General features: G+C 40.2%; 1 protein-coding gene across 1 annotated transcript; it reads left to right on the top strand.

The window, feature by feature from the left end:
- The first annotated feature begins 1,251 nt into the window (after positions 1-1,251).
- On the top strand, positions 1,252-25,748 carry LOC122640510 (mitogen-activated protein kinase homolog MMK2). The gene is made up of 6 exons (XM_043833724.1): positions 1,252-1,647; positions 4,085-4,214; positions 20,987-21,124; positions 22,745-23,077; positions 24,821-25,004; positions 25,120-25,748. Exons 1-6 carry the CDS (start codon positions 1,478-1,480, stop codon positions 25,290-25,292), a joined length of 1,128 nt encoding a protein of 375 aa, XP_043689659.1. The 5' UTR covers positions 1,252-1,477; the 3' UTR covers positions 25,293-25,748.
- The last annotated feature ends 66 nt before the right edge of the window (positions 25,749-25,814 follow it).

Consider the following 25,814-nt stretch of genomic DNA (forward strand, 5'->3'; position numbering starts at 1 on the left):
CATAACCCGATCGAACCCCCAACCACAGTCTCATGCTTGAAGTTCGAGTGTGCAAAGAGCTTTACACGTGGCCGACCAAAGACACAATCACTGACAATACTGACAAATTCGGTTAGTGGTTCTTGCCGGAATCTCCCACCTAACTTGAAGAATAAACAACCCTAAGGAATGGGGACAAGAGGAGACAACGTCATATATAAGAGAAGAGGAGAAGAGGAGATGAGAAGAATGTAAGCATCTGCAGACCATCCCATTAGGCCCAAAAGCTCTAGAACCAAACTTCCCATCTCCGATTCTGTTGACTGATGCTTTGAGATCTGATTTTGGCATTGAAGAGTCCTCCCCCGGAACCCATTTCGGGGTACTCACCCGCTTTGCCCTTTGGTTCTATTGTGTGCAGGATCGAACCAGACCGTGGAAGGAAGATCTCGGCTGTAACAAGCTATTCTTTATTTTTTTTTCATGTGCAGGCACGCTGCCTCTGCACCCTGACATAGGGGCACACAAAATAATCGACACACCCCTGGAACCCCGGAAATGACCAGAGGTGCAGTGGTCATATCGCCTGCCCCTGAGTCAAGGTGCAGGGACGACGTATCTAACACGACCCGGTGGCATTTTTCCCCTACTTTTTTTATAGTATGAATTGATATGTATCGGTGTCGTAAGCAAATCCCGATACTGATACCGATACTTAAATCCATATAATATAATTTCCATATTAACACTTAAGCAGGGGAAGATAACCCAGATGGGTTTGGTCCAACTGAGGCAAAATTTGAAACTGAGCCTCACATGATTAGCGTGGTATCAGATGAACTCCGTGGTCTGCAATAGATTAAGGATTAAGCTCCACCTCACCTTACACCTCTTTTGTATATTAAAAAAAATCCACTAGGCCACTACGGTAACCTAGGGTAGATTTCCTCGCACTTCCGTTTGAATTTCATAGGTTGGGATTTTTAAGGATAATGACCGACTTGCAGGTTCCATGGAATTTCGGATAGGAATCTGAGGGGTATTTATGTCAATATTTAAGAAACAGATGCGGCTTTAGACTCGAAGCACCGTGTGAATTTTCGTTTTGACTTCGATTTGATCTCACAACAGAAGCTGGCAAGCTGCCATTGAAGTTAAACAGGAGAAAAAGAGAGGATGAGAGAGAGAGAAGAAAAGGGGGAAAGTTTCACGGATTTTCAGGGGGAACATTAGATTTTAGATGGAAAGTTGCGTTTAAAGGCAAAAGATTGATTGACGAGAGACCAAACTCCCAAGTGGCAAAATCGGAACGGACAGACCCCTCTAATTTTGGTTTCCTTTTCTTTTCTCCTCTTATCTGAGAAATTTCGGCGGAAGCTCTGCTCTGCTGAATTTTGCTGCGCAATCTTTCTTATTGATCTCTCCGTTTTAACTCTCTATCTGAATCCCCACTTCTGCGTTTTCGAAGAGGGTTGCTTCAGCTTCAAGCCTCTCAAGTATGTCTGGGGAGTCGAATTCCACTTCAGCTGATGGTGGTAATATCAGAGGGGTTCTCACTCATGGCGGCCGTTACGTTCAGTACAATATCTATGGAAATCTGTTCGAGCTCCCTACTAAGTACGTTCCCCCGATGCGACCTGTCGGCAGAGGTGCTTATGGCATTGTCTGGTAAGATCTTTTTTTTTTTGGTTATTTTTCAAGCTTTCTCTTTCTTGCTTGTTCTTCCGCATCTAAATCTTCTCAACTCCACTTGGGTTGAATATTAGCAATAGGGCTGAGAATTCGGAAATTTCAGAGGGTGGAAGCTTAATACTTGTTGCAGTCGCATAAATGCGTGACGGCCTCTGATTGTGGTTACATGAATTTGTTCCATTTCTTTGTCAATATTGTAGGAATACGATACAAAGTAATTTAATTGGAAAAAAACATCTTGGCAAATCGTATTTTCAATTTTCATGGCAAAAATATAAGTACTTTGAGATTTTACAGGTACTTTGAGATACTTTCAGAGAGAGGTTGATGTCTGTCATGGGGTTGACTTTTTTCTCATGATGTTGTGGATGTTCCATTTTTGAAAAAGATGTTTAATCTCCTCAGTAATGTCTGGTTCTAAATAATTAGGTGTTAAGTAGCCTTTAGATTAGAATTTGGACTTGCTTGACGGTGAAGCTCAGGCTACAGCGCCTTAAAATTTTCATTAGCTCTTGAAACTTTTGGTTCGGCTTACTTTCTGAAGTAACCCTCCTTTACTGTCCCCTACCTTTGATAATCACAGCCTCCTGCTCCTCTATGATACATATCATCTTTGTGTTCTAAATGCATAAATTCCTTATGAAATTTGAATGGGCTAATCAGGTTCTTTTCGTTGATTGAAGATTGTTCTCGATCACAATTTCTACTAAGCCTTCAACCCTAGGTCCATTATGTCTTTGACTCCTCATCCGCTGCATGCTTTCTCTTATGTTTTTAGGAAAATCACTAGATGATTAGATATGTTGATGCAGTATGTACTATTTAATATTCTTATTATTTTTTCTCTTTTTTATTTCATTTCTCCTTGATTAAATTGAGTCAAATGTATTACTCTACGCTTTTGAGAGAACGTGCTTCTCAAAAGCTTTCCTCTGCTAACCATGTACAACTAAGATGGAAGATGCGTTAATACTTTTCCCCATAGGAAGAGCTTTCTTTAGCTTTTAAGTTTTAACGGCAGTTCATGTCTTCCTATGTGAATCCTTACTTTAAGTGGCTCCACTTAAGAGGAAAGTAAGAGGCTTGAACAATTGTGAAGGTCCTTAAGTATATTCCTTTGAAACTTTAATGCAAGTAATCAACTCAACTCAACTAATCTCTGTCCCAACGGAATGCGGTTGGCTGCACAGATCCTTTTTCGCCCTTTGTCTCTATTCAAGGCCATACTTCTCGTCAACCCTAACCCATGCATGTCTTTTCTCACTGTTTTTCCCAAAGTCATTTTAGGCCTACTACTTGCACTTTGATGCAGTGTTTGGTTTTTTGTCTTCTTTGTGCCCTTGAAAACTTTGTCCAAATTTCATTATATTTCCGGAAAGCAATCTTAATTTCTTGTTTTGACTTTGAGGATAATCTCTGTTTTTATTTATTTATTTATTTTGGTTTGATGTATGTTTAAGGTTCAGGGATGATGTTTACATTCAAAAGAAATCTTCTTTCTGCAGATCTTTGTTTGATTTCAAAGTTCTGGGAAAAGGTGTCACAAGATGTGATTAATATTTAATGGCTTGTGATTTACGTATGCATATTCCTGACTTGGTTTTCTTGAGCCAAATTGTATTCAACTTGGGGTATTACTGTATTTTATGTATCACATTTTGCTCGCAATGACGCAATGATCTGGAAATTTTATACCAGGAATTAGCATTCACAATCTAAGGAAAGCTGCCTCCTCTTTTTTTTTTTTTTTCTTTTCCTAATTTTGTGGGGCTCTTGGTAATGTAAAACTGTAAGAATAACTTAATGCTGTAATCCCTTAAGAGGAAGATGTCTCAGCTTGTTAAGTTGGTAAAGTCTGGAGATTCATACCTAAGACCTCCACTCAAAATTCATATTTATCTAGAGATTCATACCTAAGACCTCGGCTCAAAACTCATATTTATCTACTAACAACCGACAATTGATGTGCATGCTATCCCACCAAACAAAAAGAAGAAGAAGATGGGAAGCTTCAAAAGCAATCTTTATTTGGATAATAAAAAACTCTATATGAATGTTTTTGTGTTGGTTGATTTTTTTTTGGGCTTAATACTTTGCTTCTTGTGTGATTTACAGCTCCACATTGCCCACTGAAGAACATCCAATTAGATGACCAGTTGTATGTTTGGAAAAACTCCACGACAGTTTTCTTCTTTCCATGTGTCTAATTTAATCTTCATATAGAATATTTGTGTCCAAGTCTAATTAATAATTTGGTTTTGCAAGATGCCCTTGTTTAAATGTGTTAGATTAAGATAATTGTTTAGGTAATTGACATGTTCATTTTAAGATACTCAGAGAGTTGTATTAGTTTTTTATTTATGCTGCACAAGTTAAATAGTAAAGGATTAATCTAAACTTTCTGTTCCTCCAGTGCTGCTGTAAATTCGGAGACACGTGAAGAGGTCGCAATTAAGAAGATTGGTAATGCCTTTGACAACAGAATTGATGCCAAAAGGACATTAAGAGAAATTAAGCTTCTTCGTCACATGGATCATGAAAATGTAAGAATTCATATCATAAATTTTTTTAATAGTTTTTGAAAGAAAATTGGCCTTGCTCAACCAGTCTGTTTGACCTGGGACACCAGGAGGGCTTGGAAATCAGATCTCCATAACACCCTGTCACTTGGTGGATGACTTTGCATTTAAATCTGTCTAAACTAGGTGATCCATTAGCCAAACCAGCCAAGTTGAGGTCCCTTCCTGAAAATCTGGTCTTGAATACACATACTGGCATTAATGTCTACGGCTAGTTCGTCAATAGAAAGTTTGACACATCATCCTTCTCCATACATCAACTTGTCAACACACTCCACTTCATTTCTAAATTTTGTGTGTACACTCATTATGAGACAAGTACATTAAAAAGCAGTAACCATGGGCAGATTGCGAGGAGCTTTTTGACTCTTCAGTTATCTTACAGCTTAGTGCTGGCGATAACTTTTAAGTTGCATTCTCGGGTAATGCAAAAGAATTAGGAGAGCTTTCTATTGCTTGTTGTTTTTGCAAGAAGCTAGATTTGGCATGTTCTCATAATCTCTTTTGCAGATCATTCTAAACAATGGACTGTTTCATTAGTATTTCCAAATGACCAAACTACCATCATAACCTCTCTTTCTATCAATAGTTCTCCTAAGCTATTTCATTCATGCATAATAACCAAATACCTATTTTAATCCACATGATTTACCAAAACTAATACTTAAGATTAGTGTTTAACCATGCCCATGCATGCTTATCGAAAGGAATAAGCTTAAGCAATGCGGAGTAGTGCCCTGTAATCTGTTATTTTCTGCTTGTAGATTCTTTTGTTCAGTGTTTGCTTAATGAATCTGTTCTTTCTAGATCAGGTGAGACATGTTTCTTCCTTTTCTATTAGGGGGCTTGACTATGTGAGTGAGATGATCAAATATTCAAGCTTCAGTTTAAGTTATGAAAAGTTTATCATAATCATCTTTATTCAACTCTTATGACCACAGCTTGGGCTATCAAATATAGAAGCTCCATCTGTTTATTGCTAATTTGCAATGTATAAGACTTTCATAGTTATATATAAAATGTTTACTGTTAAAGGTTGCATATTGTACCGTGGGGGTTCAAGTCTATGTGTACCACAATAGGGGGAGTGTCCCTATCATTGCTGGTTATTAGTGATTAGATTTGTTTTGTTATTTCCTAGTTAGATTAGGATATTCTTTCTATCTTAGCTAGGATTTGATCTTATATTCTGTTGTATCCTATTTAGGATACTTTCCTAAGTGATAACTACTGCTGGTAGCTGATTTATATACATACGATGGGGGACTGCTGAGAACTATTGATGGCTAGTTTTCTCAGCAGTCACTTCTCTTCTCTCTCTTGTATGGTTACTGGTTTCTAATTTCTGGTATTGTCACATGGTATCAGAGCATTATTAACCAGTAATCTTCCTCATCCAATCGTTGGTTTGATAGTCCATTAAAGGATTCTTATTGTTCTCTGGTTGCAGCAATCTATGCTGCCTATATATCGTTTTTGGCCTAGTTAATGATGATACGAAGCTAAACTAGGGCATTCTACTCCTCATACTTTGATGATCATGAAGGTATTTTGATCCAGAGATCAAATTTTGCACATGGTGGTTGCGGTTCCAGATTTGGAAATTTTTCTTCAAGTTGCTGATGTCTGCAATTACTCCATATTCTGTCATCTGATGTAGATGAGTTTTTGAGGTTTATTTCCATTCACCTAGAGGACTACACGATCCAAGTTTGGGGCTCTTCTGGTGATTTGATTCTCTGCAATTTATTTTCTCCATACTACATGCGACTGCTCTGTGTTCCAGATTCTGGAAAATTTTCTTCAAGTTGCTGATGTCTGAAATTACTCCATATTCTGCCATGTGATGTTGATGAGTTTTTGATGTTCGTTTCCACTCACCTAGAGGACTACTCGATCCAAGTTTGGGGCTCTTCTGATGATTTGATTTTCGGCAATTTATTTTCTCTATACTACATTTGACTGCTCTGTTTTTAGGTCAAATTTCAGACCTCTTATTACTTGAATTACTTGTGATCTAACCATCTGTTCTGATTCAAAATTTGGGATATTCTTTCCTTACCCCAGGGAGCTCCTTCGGTTCTAATTTCAGGTCTTTCTAACCTGCTGATCTCTAGTACATTGAAATCTCCCAAACCTGGGATTATTAGGCTCTGTTTAGGAGTTGTGTTGCTGCCGGCTCCTCTCAACATAATGCTTTTGTTGCTTGATTGGGTTACTACAGTGTTTGGCTGTTTGATTGATGCTCCCCTTGATTCCTGGGCTCAAGCTGTCCAAGTCTACATTCATGCCAACGGAAAGATGAAATATTTTACTTTTGATCCTCCATCTGCTGGTTCGAAGGATCCTACTGCTATTGCCGCCTATGAAGAATGGATGCGTGAAAATTCCACACTCAAGATTTGGTTTTGGGATAGTATGGACCCTGATATTTCAGCCAATGTCATGTTTCACACTATTGCTAAGGGGATTTGGGATGATTTAAAAGAAAACTTCTCTCAAGATAAGAATATATCCTAAACCTATGAGCTCTATGAGAAGATTTTCAATTTCAAGCAAGGAGATAAGTCATTGAATGATTATTCAACAGATTTAAGGGGATTATTGAAGCACTTCAGATCCATCAATCTCTTAATACTGATATGGAACAATTGAAGCTTCAATGAGCTGAGTTCCATGTTGCAAAATTTATGACCAGCCTCCACCCTGACTACCAGTTGGTTAAAAGTCAACTTTTTACAAGGGAAAAAGTACCTTCATTGAATGAAATTTTCTCTTGTCTTCAGCGTTTAGTTACTTCACCAAAAGTTGATCCCTCCCATGCTCCTAGGGAAGGATCAACGTTTGCTGCTGGCTGAGAATGAGGTTCCTCACTTCCTCCTTCTCTAGTAGAGACCGTGGTTGTGGTACAAGTGGATAGCAAATTGAAAGAACTTCTTGACAGTGTAATTTCTGCGATGAGCCCAATCATACTATTGAGACATGTTGGGCTAAACATGGTCAACCATACTGGGCAAATGAGTTAGTCAACACAACTATGACTAGGGGTACAAGTTTGGCCCTATCGGCTCGAGCCCACCTTGGCCTGCCATGAGCCTGAACATAGCCTGGGATGAGATACCTTGGCCTTAAGGGCGGGTCAAGGCTGGGAATTTCTGGCCTTGGTCAGGGTCAGGGTTGAGGCCTTGGGTTGAGCCTGGCCCTGTCTTCTCCTGTTCTTTCTTTTTCTTCTTTTTCTTCTTCTCGGTGTGGCCTACCCTCTGCATCTCTTTTCCCCCTCCCTATGGTTAGCGCCAATTAAGGTCAGCCCGGCCCGACCCTGAAAGGTCAGGGTTGGATTTTTCAAGCCCTGAGTCAGTTCCGGGCTGGGCTTGGGCCCAACTAAGGGGACTCAGGGATGGGTTGGGGTTTTAAAAAGCCTGGCCCAACCTGACCCTATTGCAGCCCTAGCTATGACTGATAGTTCTCGTGAGATAGTGACCTCTAGTGACACAACACTAGCATCTGCATTTGAGGCTCCTTCCACTATCTTTATGCCTTGAGAAGATTATAATCAAATACTAAAGCCTCTATAACAACTTGAGTCATCTGCTTCCACTTCCACCACCACCTTAGAACACATAGGTAACTCAGCCATCCATACCACCAGTCCACCACTCTATGGATTAATGACTCTAAGGCATCTTCCCACATGATTGGTAAGTCGGACTTATTTTCTTAATTGTCACCAGTTCAAACTTCTTCTCTAGTTATCCTTCCTAATGGATCCTCCACTCATGTAACAGTCTCTCCTACCACTTCCGTAATGCTGTCATCTGTTCTTCGTGTCCAAAGCTGCCATTGAGTTTGTTATCTGTTAGCCAACATACAAAATCACTTAATTGTGATGTTACTTCCTACCTTTCTTATTGTGGTTTTAGGACCTTCAGACAAGAATGATGATTGGTGGCGGGCTTGAGTAGGTTAGCTTATACTATCTGGATGGTATTGACGTATTGTACCGTCAACTACTGCTACATCTCGTAGTGGACCCTCTCCTCTTTAGTGGCATCATCTCCTGGGGCATCTATCCTTGTCCAAGCTTCAGTTGATAGTTCCAAGTTGCAAATTCGTCTTGAGTTTGAAGCCTGTGAACTTGGAAAACATCATCAGTCTTTGTTTCCTTCGCATAGTGGGTCTAGGAGTCGGTCTTTATTTTCTTTACAATTCTGATATTTGGGGTCCCTGTCGTATCAATAATAGATTAGGTTTTTCTTACATTGTTAATTTCGTGGATGATCATTCTTGGTCGACGTGAGTTTATTTGTTGAAAGATTGATCCAAATTTCCAAATGCTTTTTAGAACTTTTATCATGAGATAAAACTCAGTTTGACGCTCCATTAAAATTTTCTGATCTGATAATGCTCTTGAATGTACTTAGTGGGAAATTTCTGAATTTTCTGAATTTTGCTTAGTTAATGGTATAATTCATCAAACTTCTTGTTCATATACCCCAGTAACCCAACAACAAAATTGGGTAGCCGAACACAAAATAGACATTTGTTGGACACTTATGATTTATATGCATGTTCTTAACAATTATTAGTGTGATGTTGACTCATCATGTTGTCCTCACTGTTTGTTAATTAATCAAGAGGATGCCCTCCTCAATTCTGGATAACCAATCTCCTTTGTCTATTTTGTATCCCCTCGTGCTCGCCTGTTTATTGTCCTACCACAGGTTTTTGGCTGTGTATTTTGTTTATATCTTACAACCTCACATTGATAAGTTATCACTCTGAACGGTCAAATGTATTTTTCTTGGTTATTCAAGGACTCAGAAAGGGTACAAGTGCTATGATCTTGTTTCTTATTGGCAGTTTGTCAGTGTTGACAGTACTTTCTTTGAGACTACATCTTATTATTCTCTACCAGCATCACCCTCTGTCAATACTGAGGGTACCACACTTATTCCTGCATTTGTTCCCTTTGATGATGCTCCTCCACTACAGGTATACCAGCGGCACAAGAAAACCAGGCCTTCCACCTCAGCTACAGCTCCTGTCGAGCCCACCATCCAGTCTGATCCTGAACCTAAGGTTCCTAATGACTTACTATTTGCACTTCGAAAGTACTCGATCCTGCACTTAAAAATCCTTCTTTACCTATCCTTTAGAGAATTATGTGTCTATATCTCATCTTCCATCTCCTCTTCATAGTTTTGCTCTTCCATTGTGTACTAATTCTTTTCCTAAGAATCATCATGAAGCATTATCTCATCCTAGGGGAAAGGGGCTATAGAAATGGACATAGATATTCTGTTGTCTAGACAGACATGAACTTTGGTGGATCTGCCTCCAGGTAAAGATCTAGTGCAATGTCAATGGGTCTACATCATCAAATACAATCCTGATGGGTTTGTTGAATGTCTCAGGGCTCGGTTGGTAGCAAAAGGATACACTCAAACATTTGGTGTGGATTATTTTGATACTTTTTTCTCTTGTTGCCCATTTGTGTACTAATATCTTTGGCTGTGAATTTAGACGGGCCCTTGTATCAGATGGACATGAAAAATGCCTTCCTATATGGTGATTTACAAGAGGAGGTTTATATGGAGCAACCTCCTAGGTATGTTGCTTAGGGGGATAATTCAGCTAAAGTATGCAAACTTCACAAAGCCCTCTATGGGTTAAAACAATCACCTAGAGCATGGTTCAACAAATTCATCTCTATTGTCACTCATAGTGGTTTTTCTCAATGCTATTCTGATCACTTTGTGTTTGTCCAACGCCAGGGCTCAAAGGTGGTTGTTCTAGTTGTCTATGTAGAATTTAGAATTTTTTCTAATTGTTTGTTGGCTCCCTCAGTAAAATAAAAAAGATTGTTCCTTTGGAAAGAACAAGAACCAATCAAGGAATTTCATTATATCCCTAGGTGATATTATTATATCTAGGGATGATGCTTCCGGAATTGCGGAAGTGAATGTTAGAGTTTATGTAATAAGGGTAGTTTGGGCACTAGTTTAGTATCTTATTGTCTTACGTTGTAATTTTACTTTTTCACCTTTTACCTCCCTAGGGAGGTGTATGTAATTCTCACTTCATGTTAGTAAATCAAATAGGGGAGAAGAATCTTCTCTCCCTAACTTGGCTTCACATCTTCTTCTCCTCTCTTCCTTCCTCATCTTCTCTTCTACTCTTCTCACCTCCTACCTTGTCTCCTCTCTTGAGTCAATCCTTACACCATTCCCAACTTGGTATCAGAGCAGGTCTTCGGTTTGAGAGTCGTCCTACCGGTACTCCGCTTCCATTTCTCTCTCTTTGGAACCCTAAGTTACAAAGGGGTTCCAAAGGAAGAGACCATTGTGTGAAAAACTCAAAGGAACCATGAGATAAGCTTGGAAGAGGTTCATAGGAACATCAAAAGGAGGTATATGAAGCAATATGAGCTGAAAATACTGTTCACGTCACTGTTCACGTCACTGTTCACGTCACAGTGATTTCTGTGTTGGAATGGCTTTCTCTCTCTCTCTCATCTGGCATCTGTTGGAGTTGGGTCTTGGCTCATTGAAGTTGTCCTAGGCTTCTCTTTCAAGCCCCCAAAAGCTTGGTTGCAAAGGAGGGAAGCCCATGGTCTACAACTCAGTTTTTCTGCCACCGCTACAGTACCACCAGTTGTGAAAAAAACTGGCTTGGCTCAGTTTTTCTCCTTCGTCTAGGATCTGTAGAGGTTGGCACCAGGTTCCTTGGAGTCACCCTAAGTTCTATTTTCAAGCCTATATAGGCTCAGCTGGTAATACCTAGCCCTCATTCTCTGTAACACCAAACTTTGCTGCTCTGTTTTACTGCCAGGTTTGGACTGTCAGAGTTGTGCTTAAGTTATTCAGTGGTTGTTTGTTGTTCGATATGGTATGTGAAGCTTTCAAGTTAAAATACAATGGATTTCCACTTTGTAATACTCACTTGATTGGAGATTTTTCAAGATTTTATGAGATATTCGAAGCTTCCAAGGTTGTGAAGGCTATTCGAAGAAGCAAAATATTTGCTTGAAATGTTGTGTATGGTGAGTTACATCATTTGAGACTTATATGTTGTAATGGAATGAAGTTAAATCGTGACGGGTGTATGTGAGTCGGTTTTCTTCTAGTTTTTTTATGGTTACCTAGTTACCTACTTGCTGGAATTTTTTTTTTTGCGTATTGAGAAGATATTTTGGGGTAGAATGTACTCCCCATTTGGTTTGAGTATCATCCCCACTGTCTATGTGTGTTCGTACATTATGTCTAAGGTTGGAGGAAGAGGCGGCCACCCCAAGGGAATGACAAGGATAGATTCAGTTGTGATCACTGTGGGAAATCTGGGCACACTAGAGAGAGATGTTGGATGCTTTATGGATGTCCCTTAGTATGCATGGCAGTAGGAGAGGGGGAGCCATAGCACACTATGATGACTGAGGTTGAACCTATGGGATAACTATCTGGACTACAGTTAGACACTAGTTCTCTCACTCAGGATGATATTGCAACGTTTCGCAGGGTTTTGTCATATCTGAATAGCTCTTCTTCTACACATACAGTGCAATATTCTTCAGCTTTCACCTTACAGGCCTCTACATCTGCTTCTTCTACTACCTCCTCATGGGTCATTGACTCTGGAGCCACTGACTATATGACTGACATATCCCAATGTTATGACTCCTACTCTATTTGTTCTGGTAAGGAAAAAGTTAGGGTCACTGATGGTTTTCTTTCTTCTATCTATGGTAAGGGTAGTGTCTGTGTTACTTCTTCTATTTCCCTTGACTCCGTTCTTTATGTTCCTAAGTTTAACACGAACCTCTTATCTGTGAGCCACCTAACCAAATCCTTGAATTGTTGTGTCACTTTTTTTTTTCATCTCATTGTATTTTTCAGGATTTGGTGACAAAGAGGATTATTGGCAGTGGATGTGAGGAAAAAGGACTCTACCTTCTTAATCCAGGGACCTCCCCCTTATCTACTGCCCGGTCTTACGCATGTGGGATCAACGTTTGGGCCACCCTTCTTTCGGTGTTATGAGGACAAAATTGCCGTTCTTGTTTTCTTCCATTTCTTCTTCCCATGTATTTCAGTGTGAACTCTGTTTGTTTGCCAAACATTGTCGTTCTCCTTATCTCTATCATGTTAATAGATCCAATGTTCCTTTCCATATTGTGCATTCTGATGTTTGGGGGCTTGCTCCCACTACTTCCTTGTTTGGTTATCGTTATTTTATTTCCTTTGTTGATGACTATTCCCGGTCAACTTGGACTTTTTTGATGAAACAAAAAAGTGATGTCTATAATGCCTTTAAAAAATTTTATCAGCTCATTTGTACCCAGTTTCGTACTCGCATTCAAATTGTTTGTTCTGATAAAGGGGGCGAGTATATGTACGGGGGGCTCCAACAGTTTTTACAGATCATGGCATTATCCATCAGGTTGCTTGTGTTGACACTCCTCAAAAGAATGGGGTGGCTGAGAGGAAAAATCGCCACTGTTGGAAGTTACTAGGAGTCTCCAATTTGGCATGTATATTCCCAAATTTTTTTGGTCTGAAGTCGTTCTTACCACTGCCTTTTTAATCAATCGCATGCCCACTAAACTTCTTGGCTCCAAATCCCCTTTAGACTTATTGTCTCCTCAGATTTCTGCTTTCTCTCTTCCTTCCAAGGTGTTTGGATGTGTCTGCTATGTTCATGTCAATAAATCTGCTAGGACTTAGGTACCGTTTGATAACATTATGTTTCTGTGCTATTTGTGTTCCCGGTACACAAAAACACCCAAAAAACCGTTTGATAAACCTTTTTTGTTTCATGTGTTTTTGGTACCATAAATCAAAATTTATGGTCATTTATGCTAACAGAAACAGATTTGTAGAAACAAGTAAAAGTTGTTTCTACCATTTTGACCAGATGTAGGGAAGTGTTACCCGATAAAAAATAGGGGGAAGAATGAGAGAACCAAGGGAAATGGTTTGAGACAGAGACGCTGGGTGCTCCTTGAGTTGGGGAAGAATCAAGCCATCGTTGCCGCAGCCGTTGCACCTCTTCCTCTCTGTCGTCTTCTTCTATTTTATGTATTTATTTTTTATATACCTTCCATTACCCGAGAACACCATCACCAATTCCATCTTCTTCCCTTTCTCTCCACCTGAAATCCTCTTTGTTTCCTCTCTAGTCTAACCTAAAACTCATCTCCCCACCATTACCGAAACCCCAACCACCATTTCTTTTTATTTTTCTCTTTGCAACCACAGCTACTGAACTTATTTCTTTGATTTCTAAATCCCAACACTTTGCCATTAACCTAATCCCATAATCAAAACCCCACCGTCCCTCTTCTCCATCCATTGAAATCTTCCACTAACCCTCAATCCCTTCTCTGTCCAATTTATTTCCTTTTTTTATTTATTTGTTATGAAATCTTTCTTCATGTCCTTCCAAAACCCCACCATTACCGAAACCCTCTTTTCCACTTTTGATTTCCTCCATTATCATGGACCTGTGATACTTGTCGTTAGAATTAAGTATGGATGTCGATTAAAGATGGACAACTTTTACATTGCCACCACCTTTGATTGTGCAATAAGCTTTGGACAGTGTCGCTATGATTCATCGCCTCCACCTTGGTTGCTGCGACAAGCTTCGGACGGTGCCGCTGTGATTCATCGCCTCCACCTTTGGTTGCTGCTTTGATTTTGTTTCATTTTTATTATTTATTTTATTTCAGGAGAGGTTCGATTTGAAGTGCAGAGGCTTTAGCTACGACAGAGGTGAAGATGGAGAAAATTGCTATGAAACACGCGTAACATTGTCAAACACCATTTTGCAACCCAAAATATGTTTCTGCAACCAAAAACACCAAAAAACATTTTTGGTGAGAAACGGAATAGAAACACGCGTAACATTATCAAACGGTACCTAAGCTTGACCCCAAGGCACTCAAATGCCTTCTCTTTGGATATTCTTCCTCTACCAAGGGGTATAAGTGCTACCATCCATCTTCCCGAAGGCGACTTCTCTCCAAAGATGTCACCTTCTTTGAATCTATACCTTTCTTCACTTCTTCTCAACATCCTCTTCAGGGGGAGAATAGTGGGAATGAAGAGGCTGTTGAAATTCCTTTCCTCCTACCTTTGCCTACTTCTCCATTTCTGTTTGATATTGGGAAACATAAAGAAGGGGTTGTTGCTGCTATTGATGATAATTCAGGTGGTGGTTCTGGTAATGAGAAGGGTTACCACATTGTGTACAAGAGAAAGATGAACAAGCAAAAGAAGACCTACCAAGAGTCCTCCTTGGATCCACATCTTGAGATACGTCCCCCTCAGTCAGGTGACGTCCCTCCTCTTCCTTCTGATTTAGACCTTCCTATTGCTGTTAGAAAAGGAAAGAGAGCTTGCATTAATCCTGTAGCCTAGTTTGTTTCCTATGATGCTCTTTCTCCTACAGGTGTTGCCTTTACTGCTGCCCTCTCTTCTATTTTCATTCCCAAAAATGTCACTGAAGCTATGTCTGACCCAAAGTGGAAGCAAGCCATGTATGAGGAAATGATGGCTCTTGAGAAGAACTGTACTTGGAAATTGGTTGATCTTCCCAAGGGGAGAGTTCCGGTTGGATGTAGATGGGTCTATATAGTCAAGTACTGATCAAATGGTACAATCGAGAGATACAAAGCTCGGTTGGTGGCCAAAGGATACAGTCAGGTGTATGGGATTGATAATAAGGAGACATTTGCTCTTGTGGCTAAGCACAACTCAATAAGAATTCTTTTATCTTTGGCGGCTAATAAAGATTGGCCATTGTATCAGTTGGATGTGAAGAACGCTTTCCTCCATGGTGGTCTAGAAGAGGAAGTATACATGCAGACTCCACTTGGCTTCAAGTTTCCCTCAGCTGAAGGAAAAGTGTCTGCTCAAGAAGGCACTATATGGTCTCAAACAGTCCTCGAAGGCTTGGTTTGAGAGGTTTAGACCATGGTTTGAGGTATCCAATTGGATTGGATCGGTATCGGCCGAGACTGATCCCGATACCGATCCTATCCAGCTGTACGGACAGGGGTAAAAATGTAAAAAAATTAGTTTTTATTTTTATTTTTATTTATAAGGAAACAGGGACAGAAGTGCCATATTTGCCTGAGTTTGGGTAATCCCGATCCGCATCGATCGATTCGATCCCGATCCAATCCGATTCAGCCGATACCGAGATCACGAACCATGGTTTAGACAGACCATTTTGAAGAATGGGTATTCCCAAAGTCAAGCTAACCATACTTTATTTACCTGGCGAGGTAATGGTACCATCACAGCCCTTATTGTGTATGTTGATGACATTGTAGTGACTGGAGATGACAGGGCTAAGATAGCTAGGCTGAAGACTTACTTGGGTCCCTTAAAGTACTTCTTGGGGATTGAAGTGTCAAGGTCTAAGAAGGGAATAAATATATGTCAAAGGAAGTTTGTCCTAGACTTGTTGAAAGAGACAAGGATGTTAGGTTGCAAACCAGCAAACCAATTGATCAGAATCATAAGCTAGGAGAAGACTGTGGACCTTCCCTTGTTGATGTAGGGAAATACCAGAGGCTTGTAGAGAAGTTGATTTATCTCTCTTTGACTCGCCCAGATATCACCTATGCAGTTGGGGTGGTTAGTTTGTTTATGCATGCCCCCAAGAGTGGGCACTTAGATGTTGTGTATCGTATCCTTAGGTACTTGAAGTCCACCCCGGGAAAAGGACTATTATATGCCAGGCACAACCATCTGAGGATAGAGGGCTACACTGATGCAGATTGGGCGGGTTCAGTTTTTGATAGACGGTTTACATTAGGACATTGTACATTTATGGGAGGTAAGAGTCCAGGGCTATGGCTCATGGAGTGTGTCAACTCCTATGGTTGAGACGGCTGGTCCAAAGAGTTGGGATTTGATACTGAGGCACCTATGAGATTCTATTGCGCTAATAAGGCTGCCATAACTATAGTGCACAACACTGAGGCACCTATGGAGGAGGGGCTCTTTAGAGACCCAACTATATAAACCTAATGGGGGGGGGGGACGGCCACAACTGCTTGGCCGAATTTCCCCTCCCCCATGGAACCCGATTCTCTCTCCTCTCTGTTCTCTCTTGCTCTCTTGCTCTCTTGCTCTCTTGAGTGGTGAAGCACTTTAGGGTTTTAGAAAACCTAGTTTTTGGGCTGGATTGGATCATGTTCTTGGAGAAGAAATTTTGGTTTGGCTTGGGGATCTTCTACTGCATCAAGGAGATTCGAGTTGGGCTTTCTTGAAGTGCTCATTAGGAGAAGAACCATTATTTGGAGGAGAAGCAACACTTGAGGCTCTACATGTTAGCGATCTTAATGTTTTTTTATCATTCATTAAGGTCTTAATTGTTTGGTATTCATGGGATGTGAAAGAAAACCCGAATCGATCTCTTTCCGCTGTGCATTCGGGTATGGGATGGTTTCCTCGTTCCATGGCATGAAAAGAGATGATCTTTTCTTTTTTTGTTAAACCCTATTTTTAATGGGTCAAGAAAAGAGATGGGTTATAAAAAGTAACTTACATTTGAGGTGCCCAATTTTTTATAAAAAGCCGTTTGGGGTTCATTGTGGTTTACTTTGATCATATATTAAATACATTTCCACATTTACCCTGCGTCCCCACTCCAATCCTCTCTGCAGCCCTGTCCCACCATGCCACAATGGTCCCTCCTCCGGCAACCTGCAACACCCTCTCCCCTTACCCCACCCTTCCTTGCAACACTGCCCACCATGCTCCTCTACCCTTTAGCTCACCCGGCTCTGCAAACCCCAATGCACACCACACCCTCATCCCCGCCTGACCACCCCAACCTACTCCTTTTCTGAGCGTGTGCACCCCCTATTACAGCCCCTTAATCCCAACCCCTCCTCTTCCATGCCCGCCCATGACGCCCCTACCCCATTTGCACTCCCGCGGCCCCACCACTACACTTTGTCTTCCACCAAAGGAACTGAGGTCACGGGGCGGAGGTGAGTTTGCAGACGGCTCGGGTTTGCAGAGATTTGGTTCTGCAGATGCGGAGGTAGCAGTGCCAGAGGCTGAGGATGTGGTGGTGGTGAGGTTTGATGAAGGAACACAGGGAGGTTGCAGTCCGGATGGATTAAGCAATGGAGGGTTATTTTTTGTGCTGGAGTTGGTAGAGGTGGCAATACTGATGGTGGCTGGTTTTGGTGAATTTGACGATGGAGTGGCGATGCAGAGTTGGGTGCGATTGTAGCAGGAACAGAGGCGGCGCAGGAAAAAAAAAACCCTCTGATAGTTTTGTTTTGGTTTGTATTTTATAGGTTGGTCGGTTATGGGTCTGCAATCAAGAGAAACACCAGAAGAAAAATAAGAGAATCGAAAGGTTGTGACAGGGAAAGGTGCTGCAACCCTTGAAGCAAATCTTTTTTTTTCATTTTTCCCTTCTCTGTTCCTTGATTTCTTTCTTATTTTTATTGACCAGAACTTGAGGTTCCACACTACCTTACTCACTCCATCAAGACCAGTCATGCGCAGAACTAGTGGTCAATGATGAACCAGAACTTGAGGATGATGATACGCCGAACCAGGGATCAGGACAGGGGGCGGGTTTGCAGTGAGTAAGCTTGTCTTGGAACAGTTTGATCGTCAAACCCATAAAATCTAGCCACCATCAGAATCGGGGTGGGCTGGGGATTACGACAAGTGGAACCTTTGTGACCAGAACTTGAGATTCACAGTGTTTGCCGGAGGAAAGACCACCGACGAGTGTGTCGGCGTGCAACCCTGCGCGAGGAATTAGAGTGGGGATGAGAGGGGTAAAACTCACCGAATTCAATTTTTTTTGCCAAACCCCAACTATGGCGTTGAACATTGAGCATTGAGCACGAGAATCACAAGGATCACGAACATAGGGGTGTTGCAGGTTCCCGGGGGAGTAGAGGTCGGATTGGGTGGGGATGGATGAATTATTAAAAGGGTAATTTAGTAAATTGATTCAATTTGGGGTAAACCTAAGCTCAAAAGAACCTCAAACTTTCCTTTTAGAACTTAAGGCACCTCAAACGGCTTTTTATCAAAAATTGGGCACCTTAAATGTAATTTACCCATAAATTTTTATATTAAACCCCATGATGCTTCTTATTGGTTTCCCATGGGCAACCATGGAGATGAATCCTTATTATCAAAAGATGTCATTGTCTTGCACATTTTTCAAATATACATGTGAAATGACAAAATTTACCCTTATTGAAAAAATGTGTTATAATATAAGGTAAAAAAGTAAGGTTTTAAATTATTTGACCTCTTAAGGGATGTCAATAAGAAAATGCCTTTTATATTATTATGTTTATACGCAACATAGAAGCCATATTAATGCAATATGATATAATTATGCTAGTAATGGCCTGATATGAGAAAACTAACATATAATAAACAAAGCATAGGATATAATATTAGTATATTCGTCAAAAAACAAATCAATAAACATAAATCAACATAAACTTGTTAAGGCCAACAAGGTGTGTTGTCAGCTGGGACCCAAGAAAGAGTATGGATGCCTAGGTGCTGATGCCTTGGCAGCTATGACAAGGGCCCAATTGAGCTCAACAACCTTTCAATAGAATTCAGATGAGGAGGATCCCCTCTACGAATGGTTGAAGGATCGAGGTACCCTATATTGGATGAGCTTGGGTGTAGGCCTAATTTTGAGATTTTAGAGAAGATAGGTGCTGATGTTGATGCATTTATGTCATGCAGGGGCTGTGTTCATTCACAGACACCACATCCTTTTGAATCCCAATCTGGCTTGGGAAACGTGGAGGAAGACGTCGACTGGTCGGATTCCAATGCCACTTGCCACTCTGTCCCCATTTGATCATTATGGTGTTGGTGATAATGATGATGATGATGACGGGCGTGATATCCAGGAGTGAGGGGAGAGGAAGAGGAACAGCATGAGAGGACTGACGAGCCCATCCAATTCACAAGGGAGACTCAGCTTGATCATTCCACATAGGATGCCGACCACGGTGCACATGCCCTTCCTGCTCGTAGAGGTTATTCAAGAGGTCCATGTCATCGGCTCAGAGTAGATGAGGAGGAAGATAGCATGGATATAGACGTCATGAGCTTGCCTGGTACTCTTGATGGCCTAAGTATAGAGGAGGGTAGTGGATACAGTGGGTATGTGCAATGGCATCCACCCTCCTTCGCCCAAGATAGCTCCAGTTCCGATTATTGTGGATATTGGGGGGGGGGGGTTTATGGTGGTCAATTACAAAGTGAGTCATTTTTCATGGACGGCATCTTCTCATACCCGGCCTCCCAACTATTTATCCCCACCATACCAAGCGGTTACAGTGGGTTGACATATGCATCTTCACAGCCTGTTGATCTATTCCTTAGGTTGGGTTATCTTGCATATATTGACGGTTCCACCTATAGGGCTGCTGTGATGGACCCTGAGCGTTTCTTCAGGCAAAGGATGAAATGGGAAATGGGAAGCTTTTGTCATTGAGTATGAGCAATGGGGCATCCTTGTGATTTTGACCCTTCCCATAATCGTATGTGTTATTGAGTTCTATGGCGGTAAACTTGTAATATATTACACTTATTGTCTATGATGACACTTTTTGGCAATGTATTATGAATTTATAATGTTAAATAATTTCACACTTTGTTAATTGTGGAATGCTTTCCACTTCCACCCAAAAAAAAAAAAAAGAATGCTTTCCACTTTTATGGTTCTTCATTCCTAATGCATGTTTCAATTGTTTTGAATGTTGTGTGTTCTAGAATTAAATTATTTGTAATAGATTATGTAAGGGAAAGATATAGTAGGTTACGCTACACACTAGAAACTTAGGGTCCAAAGCCAAAGTACCACGTTTGGGGTTTTTCCCTCCCTTCTAATGATTCAAATGTAATCATGCTTACATAGGCACTTTCTGAAGGCAAATTCCACTTTTTGGACACAGAAATGGTCCAAATTTTTATGGGATTTTGGCCATTTCAGAGAAATATTTCGGTTTTGGCAGGGGTTGAAATCCAAAACTGTGAATGTTGGTTACATCTCATAACAGAGCTCTTATCTAGAAACCCTTCAAACTGTTGGTTAAATTGTTCACTTAGCAGGGAACTCGAGAGAGCAATATGTTCATATGAAAATCCATGACAGTATATCTCTTTGACTAATGAGAGGGCATCTGAAACCCTGTCAGAAGAATTCCTTCCAAAGAGAATTTCGGGAAAAATATCTTCTAGACGGTTCTAAGCCATTGGGTATTGCCAAAGACTTGTAACTATTTGAGTTGCCTTTCAAAAGGAAGCATGATGTTAATCTTTGTTATTATGACATAAGCCTGAAATGTTGAGGGTTGACGCATAACCAATTGAATTCAGTTTCACTTCTTGGTAGGAAGAGACACTGACAATTTAAAAAGGGCGTCTTAGTGCACAAGGCTCCCGCTACTGCAGGGTCTGAGGTGGGGCAGATGTACGCAGCCTTACCCCTGCTTCGCGGAGGGGCTGTTTCCTTGGGACACTTTTCTGTCCCAAATTTTGAGGGAGAAGATCACTTTACTTTCATTCTTTTTATGTAGAATCATCATGCTGTTCTTTCTTGGATGTATTTCTTTTCTTTGCCCTGTTTTTGTTTTAGTTAGAAATTTAAAAAATGGTTCTTGCTAGTGATGCTGGATTCAATGATCTAACTGCTCAGTTCTTTGACCATGACAGATTATTGCCATCAAAGACATTATACGACCACCAAACAGAGAGAACTTCAATGATGTTTATATTGTTTATGAATTAATGGACACTGATCTTCATCAGATAATTCGCTCCAACCAACCATTGGCAGATGATCATTGTCAGGTTTGACATTAGAATTATGTTGTGACATTTTAGAGTGAAATTATCATCTCAAGACTGCTAGTAGTTCCAATATTCATAGCTAATGTAGATTGTGCTTCCCAACCTTCTGCGAACGTATAAAGGAATTTGGCAATCTGTAATAGAGAACTCGCACTTGCTCTTTATTTATGTGTTACTGGTTAATAGGGTGCCCAATTTCTATGGTATTATTGGCTGATCGTTATAGTCTTAGACGGGAAAAAAATATGTTGGGCATGATATACATCTCTGTTGCTTCCTGAGGAAATCCACAATCAATGTAGTAAAATGACTGAATGTAATGAAGATTCCTGCCGGTTCAGATTGTGTCAAGACCTGTTAATTGTTGACTGAGATGACCAGGGAGTTTTAGAAAACATTTAACAGAAGTATATAAGCTCTCCCCTTTCTATAAAAAGAAACTAAGTTTTGCATGTCAAGCCTAAATGCATGCATTAGATCTATCAATCTATGGCATATTTGCCTTAGATCTCTTGATGAATAGTTTTGGATAAGAGAAAGGAGAAAAGTTGGGGAAATCATTATATCTTCTTTCACTTGGAAAATTCAGAGAACTTATTTATGTCAAAATTTATAAAATTGAAGAATGCTACTTACTTTTAAAATAACTAGCACATATTTGGTGAAAGAGCATTAATATGTTTACGATATGTCTCAGGAGATATTAACATAAAAAATAAATAGGAAATTAAAGAATGAAATATATAAAATAAATCAGGAAAGATATTATGGAATTATGATTATATAACTTGGGAAAGTTAATGCTAGTGCAAAGAAATAGAGAAATGGGGAAGAGATGCAGCTTTGTTGTTGCAATAAGAACTTTAGGACCATTATTAGCAGGGCCCAGCTCCTTGAGAAGAGTTCAACAAAAATTAACAGCTACCATAAGCCATAGCTATGAAACCTGCCTTATTACTAGACCTTGCAACTATTGACCGCTTTTTTATCTCCACGTGACAGAATTTCTACCCACTACTATCACATAATACTTGAACAGTGATCTGATTCCAACATTTCCAATCCTTGACTTCACTACCACAACTCTCAGAACTGCTGTTATATACATTTAGACCTGTAAACTCCAGCCAATAATAAGTACACACTCCATCCAAGCAACACAGGTAGGTGAATCAGAATAAATGAAAATCTAGTCTTCAACACATACACGATGATGGTAAGGTCTATGGCTAGTTCTTGGATAGCAAGTAGACACACCATCCATCGCCATACATCAACACACTCCATTGCACTTTGCAAGTGTGCACAGTATGAGACATTAAAAAAGCACTAACCACGGGCATATAACTTAAGTGAATCCTCTATTTGTTTTGGCCTTGATGTTGAAACTTCTATCCAGCTCACCTAACAAGAGGATAGTGGGTCTGCTGAAGAGATGTGCCAGAGATAGAAAGCATCCTTTGTAGTTTTGACAATCTACCCAGATAAGAATGGCACAATGTATTCTGTATTGTTTGATTGCCCCCAGAAATAGTTCACATGTTTTTTATATGATTTTTATGTAATTGACTTGCTTGGGTATCATTGCATGATATTGATATCTGAATACCACTTTTGCAGTATTTCCTGTATCAGTTATTACGAGGACTGAAGTATGTACACTCAGCAAATGTGTTGCACCGTGATCTTAAGCCCAGCAATTTGTTCTTAAATTCGAATTGTGACCTTAAGATTGGGGACTTTGGATTGGCAAGGACGACTTCTGAAACAGATTTCATGACTGAGTATGTTGTTACTCGATGGTACCGGGCACCAGAATTGCTCCTAAATTGCTCAGAGTATACTGCTGCTATCGATGTTTGGTCTGTGGGTTGTATTCTAGGTGAAATCATGATCCGGGAACCCCTTTTTCCTGGCAAAGATTATGTTCATCAGTTGAGGCTCATCACAGAGGTATTACTGTGAAACATTCATTTTTTTTATTAATCTATGTTTGTTTTTTTATGATAGGTTGATTAATCTATGTTAGAGAGTCCTTGCGTCTTGTTTTCTTAGATCCAAGATATCCCCTAAACAATTTATGCTTTTACTTCATGAAAATGAAGTACAAGTTTCCGGACTATTGATACAATGATTGCACCCATGGTCAGGAATGGGAGGGGTTTTAGTCCCACATCGGTTGAGTAGTGTGCGGCTGCTGGGCTTATGACCTTAGAGGTGGCCAGTCCACCTTGAAGCTCAGGCTTTTGGTTGGACACCATTAATTGCTATCAGAGTGAATTGTCTGTGCACCAGCCATGTGGGGGCCCATAGCGCAAAGCAAGGGAGCAGTTGATGTAGTGAGTGCTCTTCATGGCCAGGAATGGGGAGGTTTTTAGTCCCACATCAGTCTGGTAGTATGCATTTGCTGGGTTTTATGACTTTAGAAGGGGCCTCCCCACTCTAAATTTCGGGCTTTTGGGTTGGACGCCATTACTTATCAAGAATGTGCCACCGATATCCCCTTCAAAATAGACTATGCTTATCCTTAAAGAAAATAAACTAATTATCCTCAGTCTAGTCGCTAGAATGTGCCACTTAAGGTGCTGGCTCCTGTTTCTTGCACTAGTTCATTTCTGGTGTTTAACCCAAACTTTTTCATTACCTTTTGTTGCTGTTTCAAGTCATGTTACCCTTGAGATGTCAACTCAATTCAATCAAGTCTTAACAATTATTGTTTAAGGCATTGTTGGAAAACCAGTTTTTCTTTCTCAACTCGCCTTAGGCTAAACCTAGTGACTCGGATGAGCAAATGACGAGTCAAATTGAGTCATGCCTTTTGTTTAATATATGTTACATAGAATATAGGGACAATCCAGAATCACATGTGAGGGAAAGGATGATGGAGGATAAGGGAGATTGGATGAGTTTCAGTTTCTCAATGCCATTATTCTACACACACAACACTAAGCGCCATGGCTTAGTTGATCTTTGTGGTTCATCAGAGGCATGCAATTTCCGTCTGACAATTTCGGGAGAGGAAAGGAAAAGGTTCATTGGAGGTCTGAAACGATGGTTGGGGTTTATTTGGAGTCAATTGGGGATTTTATACACAAAGAAATGTTGTACAAGATAAAAACTAATGCGAGCTGAAAAAAAATGACCATAACTCACCATTTTCTCTCCAGTTGGGTAAAATCTACGATTCATGGTGGCAGCAGGATAACTTGGAACAAGTCTTGTCAATTTTTAATATTAACCAAGTCTACATGAATCTTGACCAGGTTTTGGATTTCTTTGACTTGACTTGGGCAACACCCGAGTCAGAACCTGGTTTTCCAACAAACAATTGAACCAGCAAAGGGTAAAAGGGAACAAGAAAGAGGGGGGGGGGAATAGGTGAAGGTATAGCTATATTTCTACTTTTTGACCAAAGAAAAGATATTTCTACTGTCCATTTGCAAGAGTTAGTGAAACAAATTTACTTGAATAACCAGCTTTCGCTTTGTCCCTGTTCTCTTTCTTTTATCTACGATTTAAAAAAAAAAAATTTCAATTATTGTGATCTTCTTTGATTTTCCTTTTGTTGCTAATTTGTACCTCTAGTTTCTAACAGAAACTTCAGAGCAATGGTGAAAGCAAAGCTGTAAGTTATTTCTCATTAGGTTGACATTGAGTATAAGTAACTTTGCATGCTTTTCCTTTTCTTTTAAAAAGCTACTAGGTTCACCGGATGACTCCAGCCTTGGGTTCCTCAGAAGTGACAATGCAAGGAGATATGTTAGGCAGCTTCCGCAGTACCCAAAACAACAGTTCTCAGCTAGATTCCCCAGTATGTCTCCTGGGGCTATTGATTTGCTAGAGAAAATGCTGGTGTTTGATCCGAACAAACGCATTACGGGTACGGCAGATGTTTACTTTTGAACACGTGTATGAGACCTAGCTTTTTTTTACTTTTTATTTGTTAATTTCATTTTCCTTGATTGTGGTTCTTTCTTCATATTGGTTGTCTGCAGTTGATGAGGCCTTACATCACCCATATGTGTCATCTCTTCATGATATCAATGATGAGCCAGTTTGTACTAGGCCTTTCTGTTTTGATTTTGAGCGACCATCATTCACTGAGGAGAATATCAAGGAGCTCATCTGGAGGGAATCTGTGAAGTTCAATCCCGACCCAATTCATTAGGGATTGTTAATGCTATTTGTAGCTTATAATGTAAAAAGATATTGGAAAATCAGTTTCCTGAAACTCACCTATCCACCCCTTTGGAATAGACAGAAACTGCACTAGAGACACTGCAAGCCTCTAAACAAGTTGTCATTGTAGCGCACATTCAGATTCTATAGAAGCCTGTAACATAGAACTCACAGTAGAAGATTGGCGCAAACCTTTTTGCAGGATCAATGTTCATCAGAATATCAACACCCTACATACATGGCAGTGAAGGCCTTTTTCTTGAGGTCTAAACCATGTTTGGTGCAGCTGTTCAAACCCATTAGTATCAAGGGCTAGAGGGAGCTTTTGACAATAGATTTGAATAAGAGATTGTGTGTAATCTTTGAGGCTCATTGCTTCGGATCTCTCAATTTATTATAAAAAAATGTGTGAATCCAAGAAATTGCTTTGATGTACTTACTGGATCATACATCTCTCTCTCTCTTTGGCCTTTTGTCTTGGAACCAGGTGCTTTGTATGATCTGCAGCTGT

This window comes from Telopea speciosissima, chromosome 1 (assembly GCF_018873765.1).
Source record: "Telopea speciosissima isolate NSW1024214 ecotype Mountain lineage chromosome 1, Tspe_v1, whole genome shotgun sequence".
In the NCBI taxonomy this organism is placed as follows: domain Eukaryota; kingdom Viridiplantae; phylum Streptophyta; class Magnoliopsida; order Proteales; family Proteaceae; genus Telopea; species Telopea speciosissima.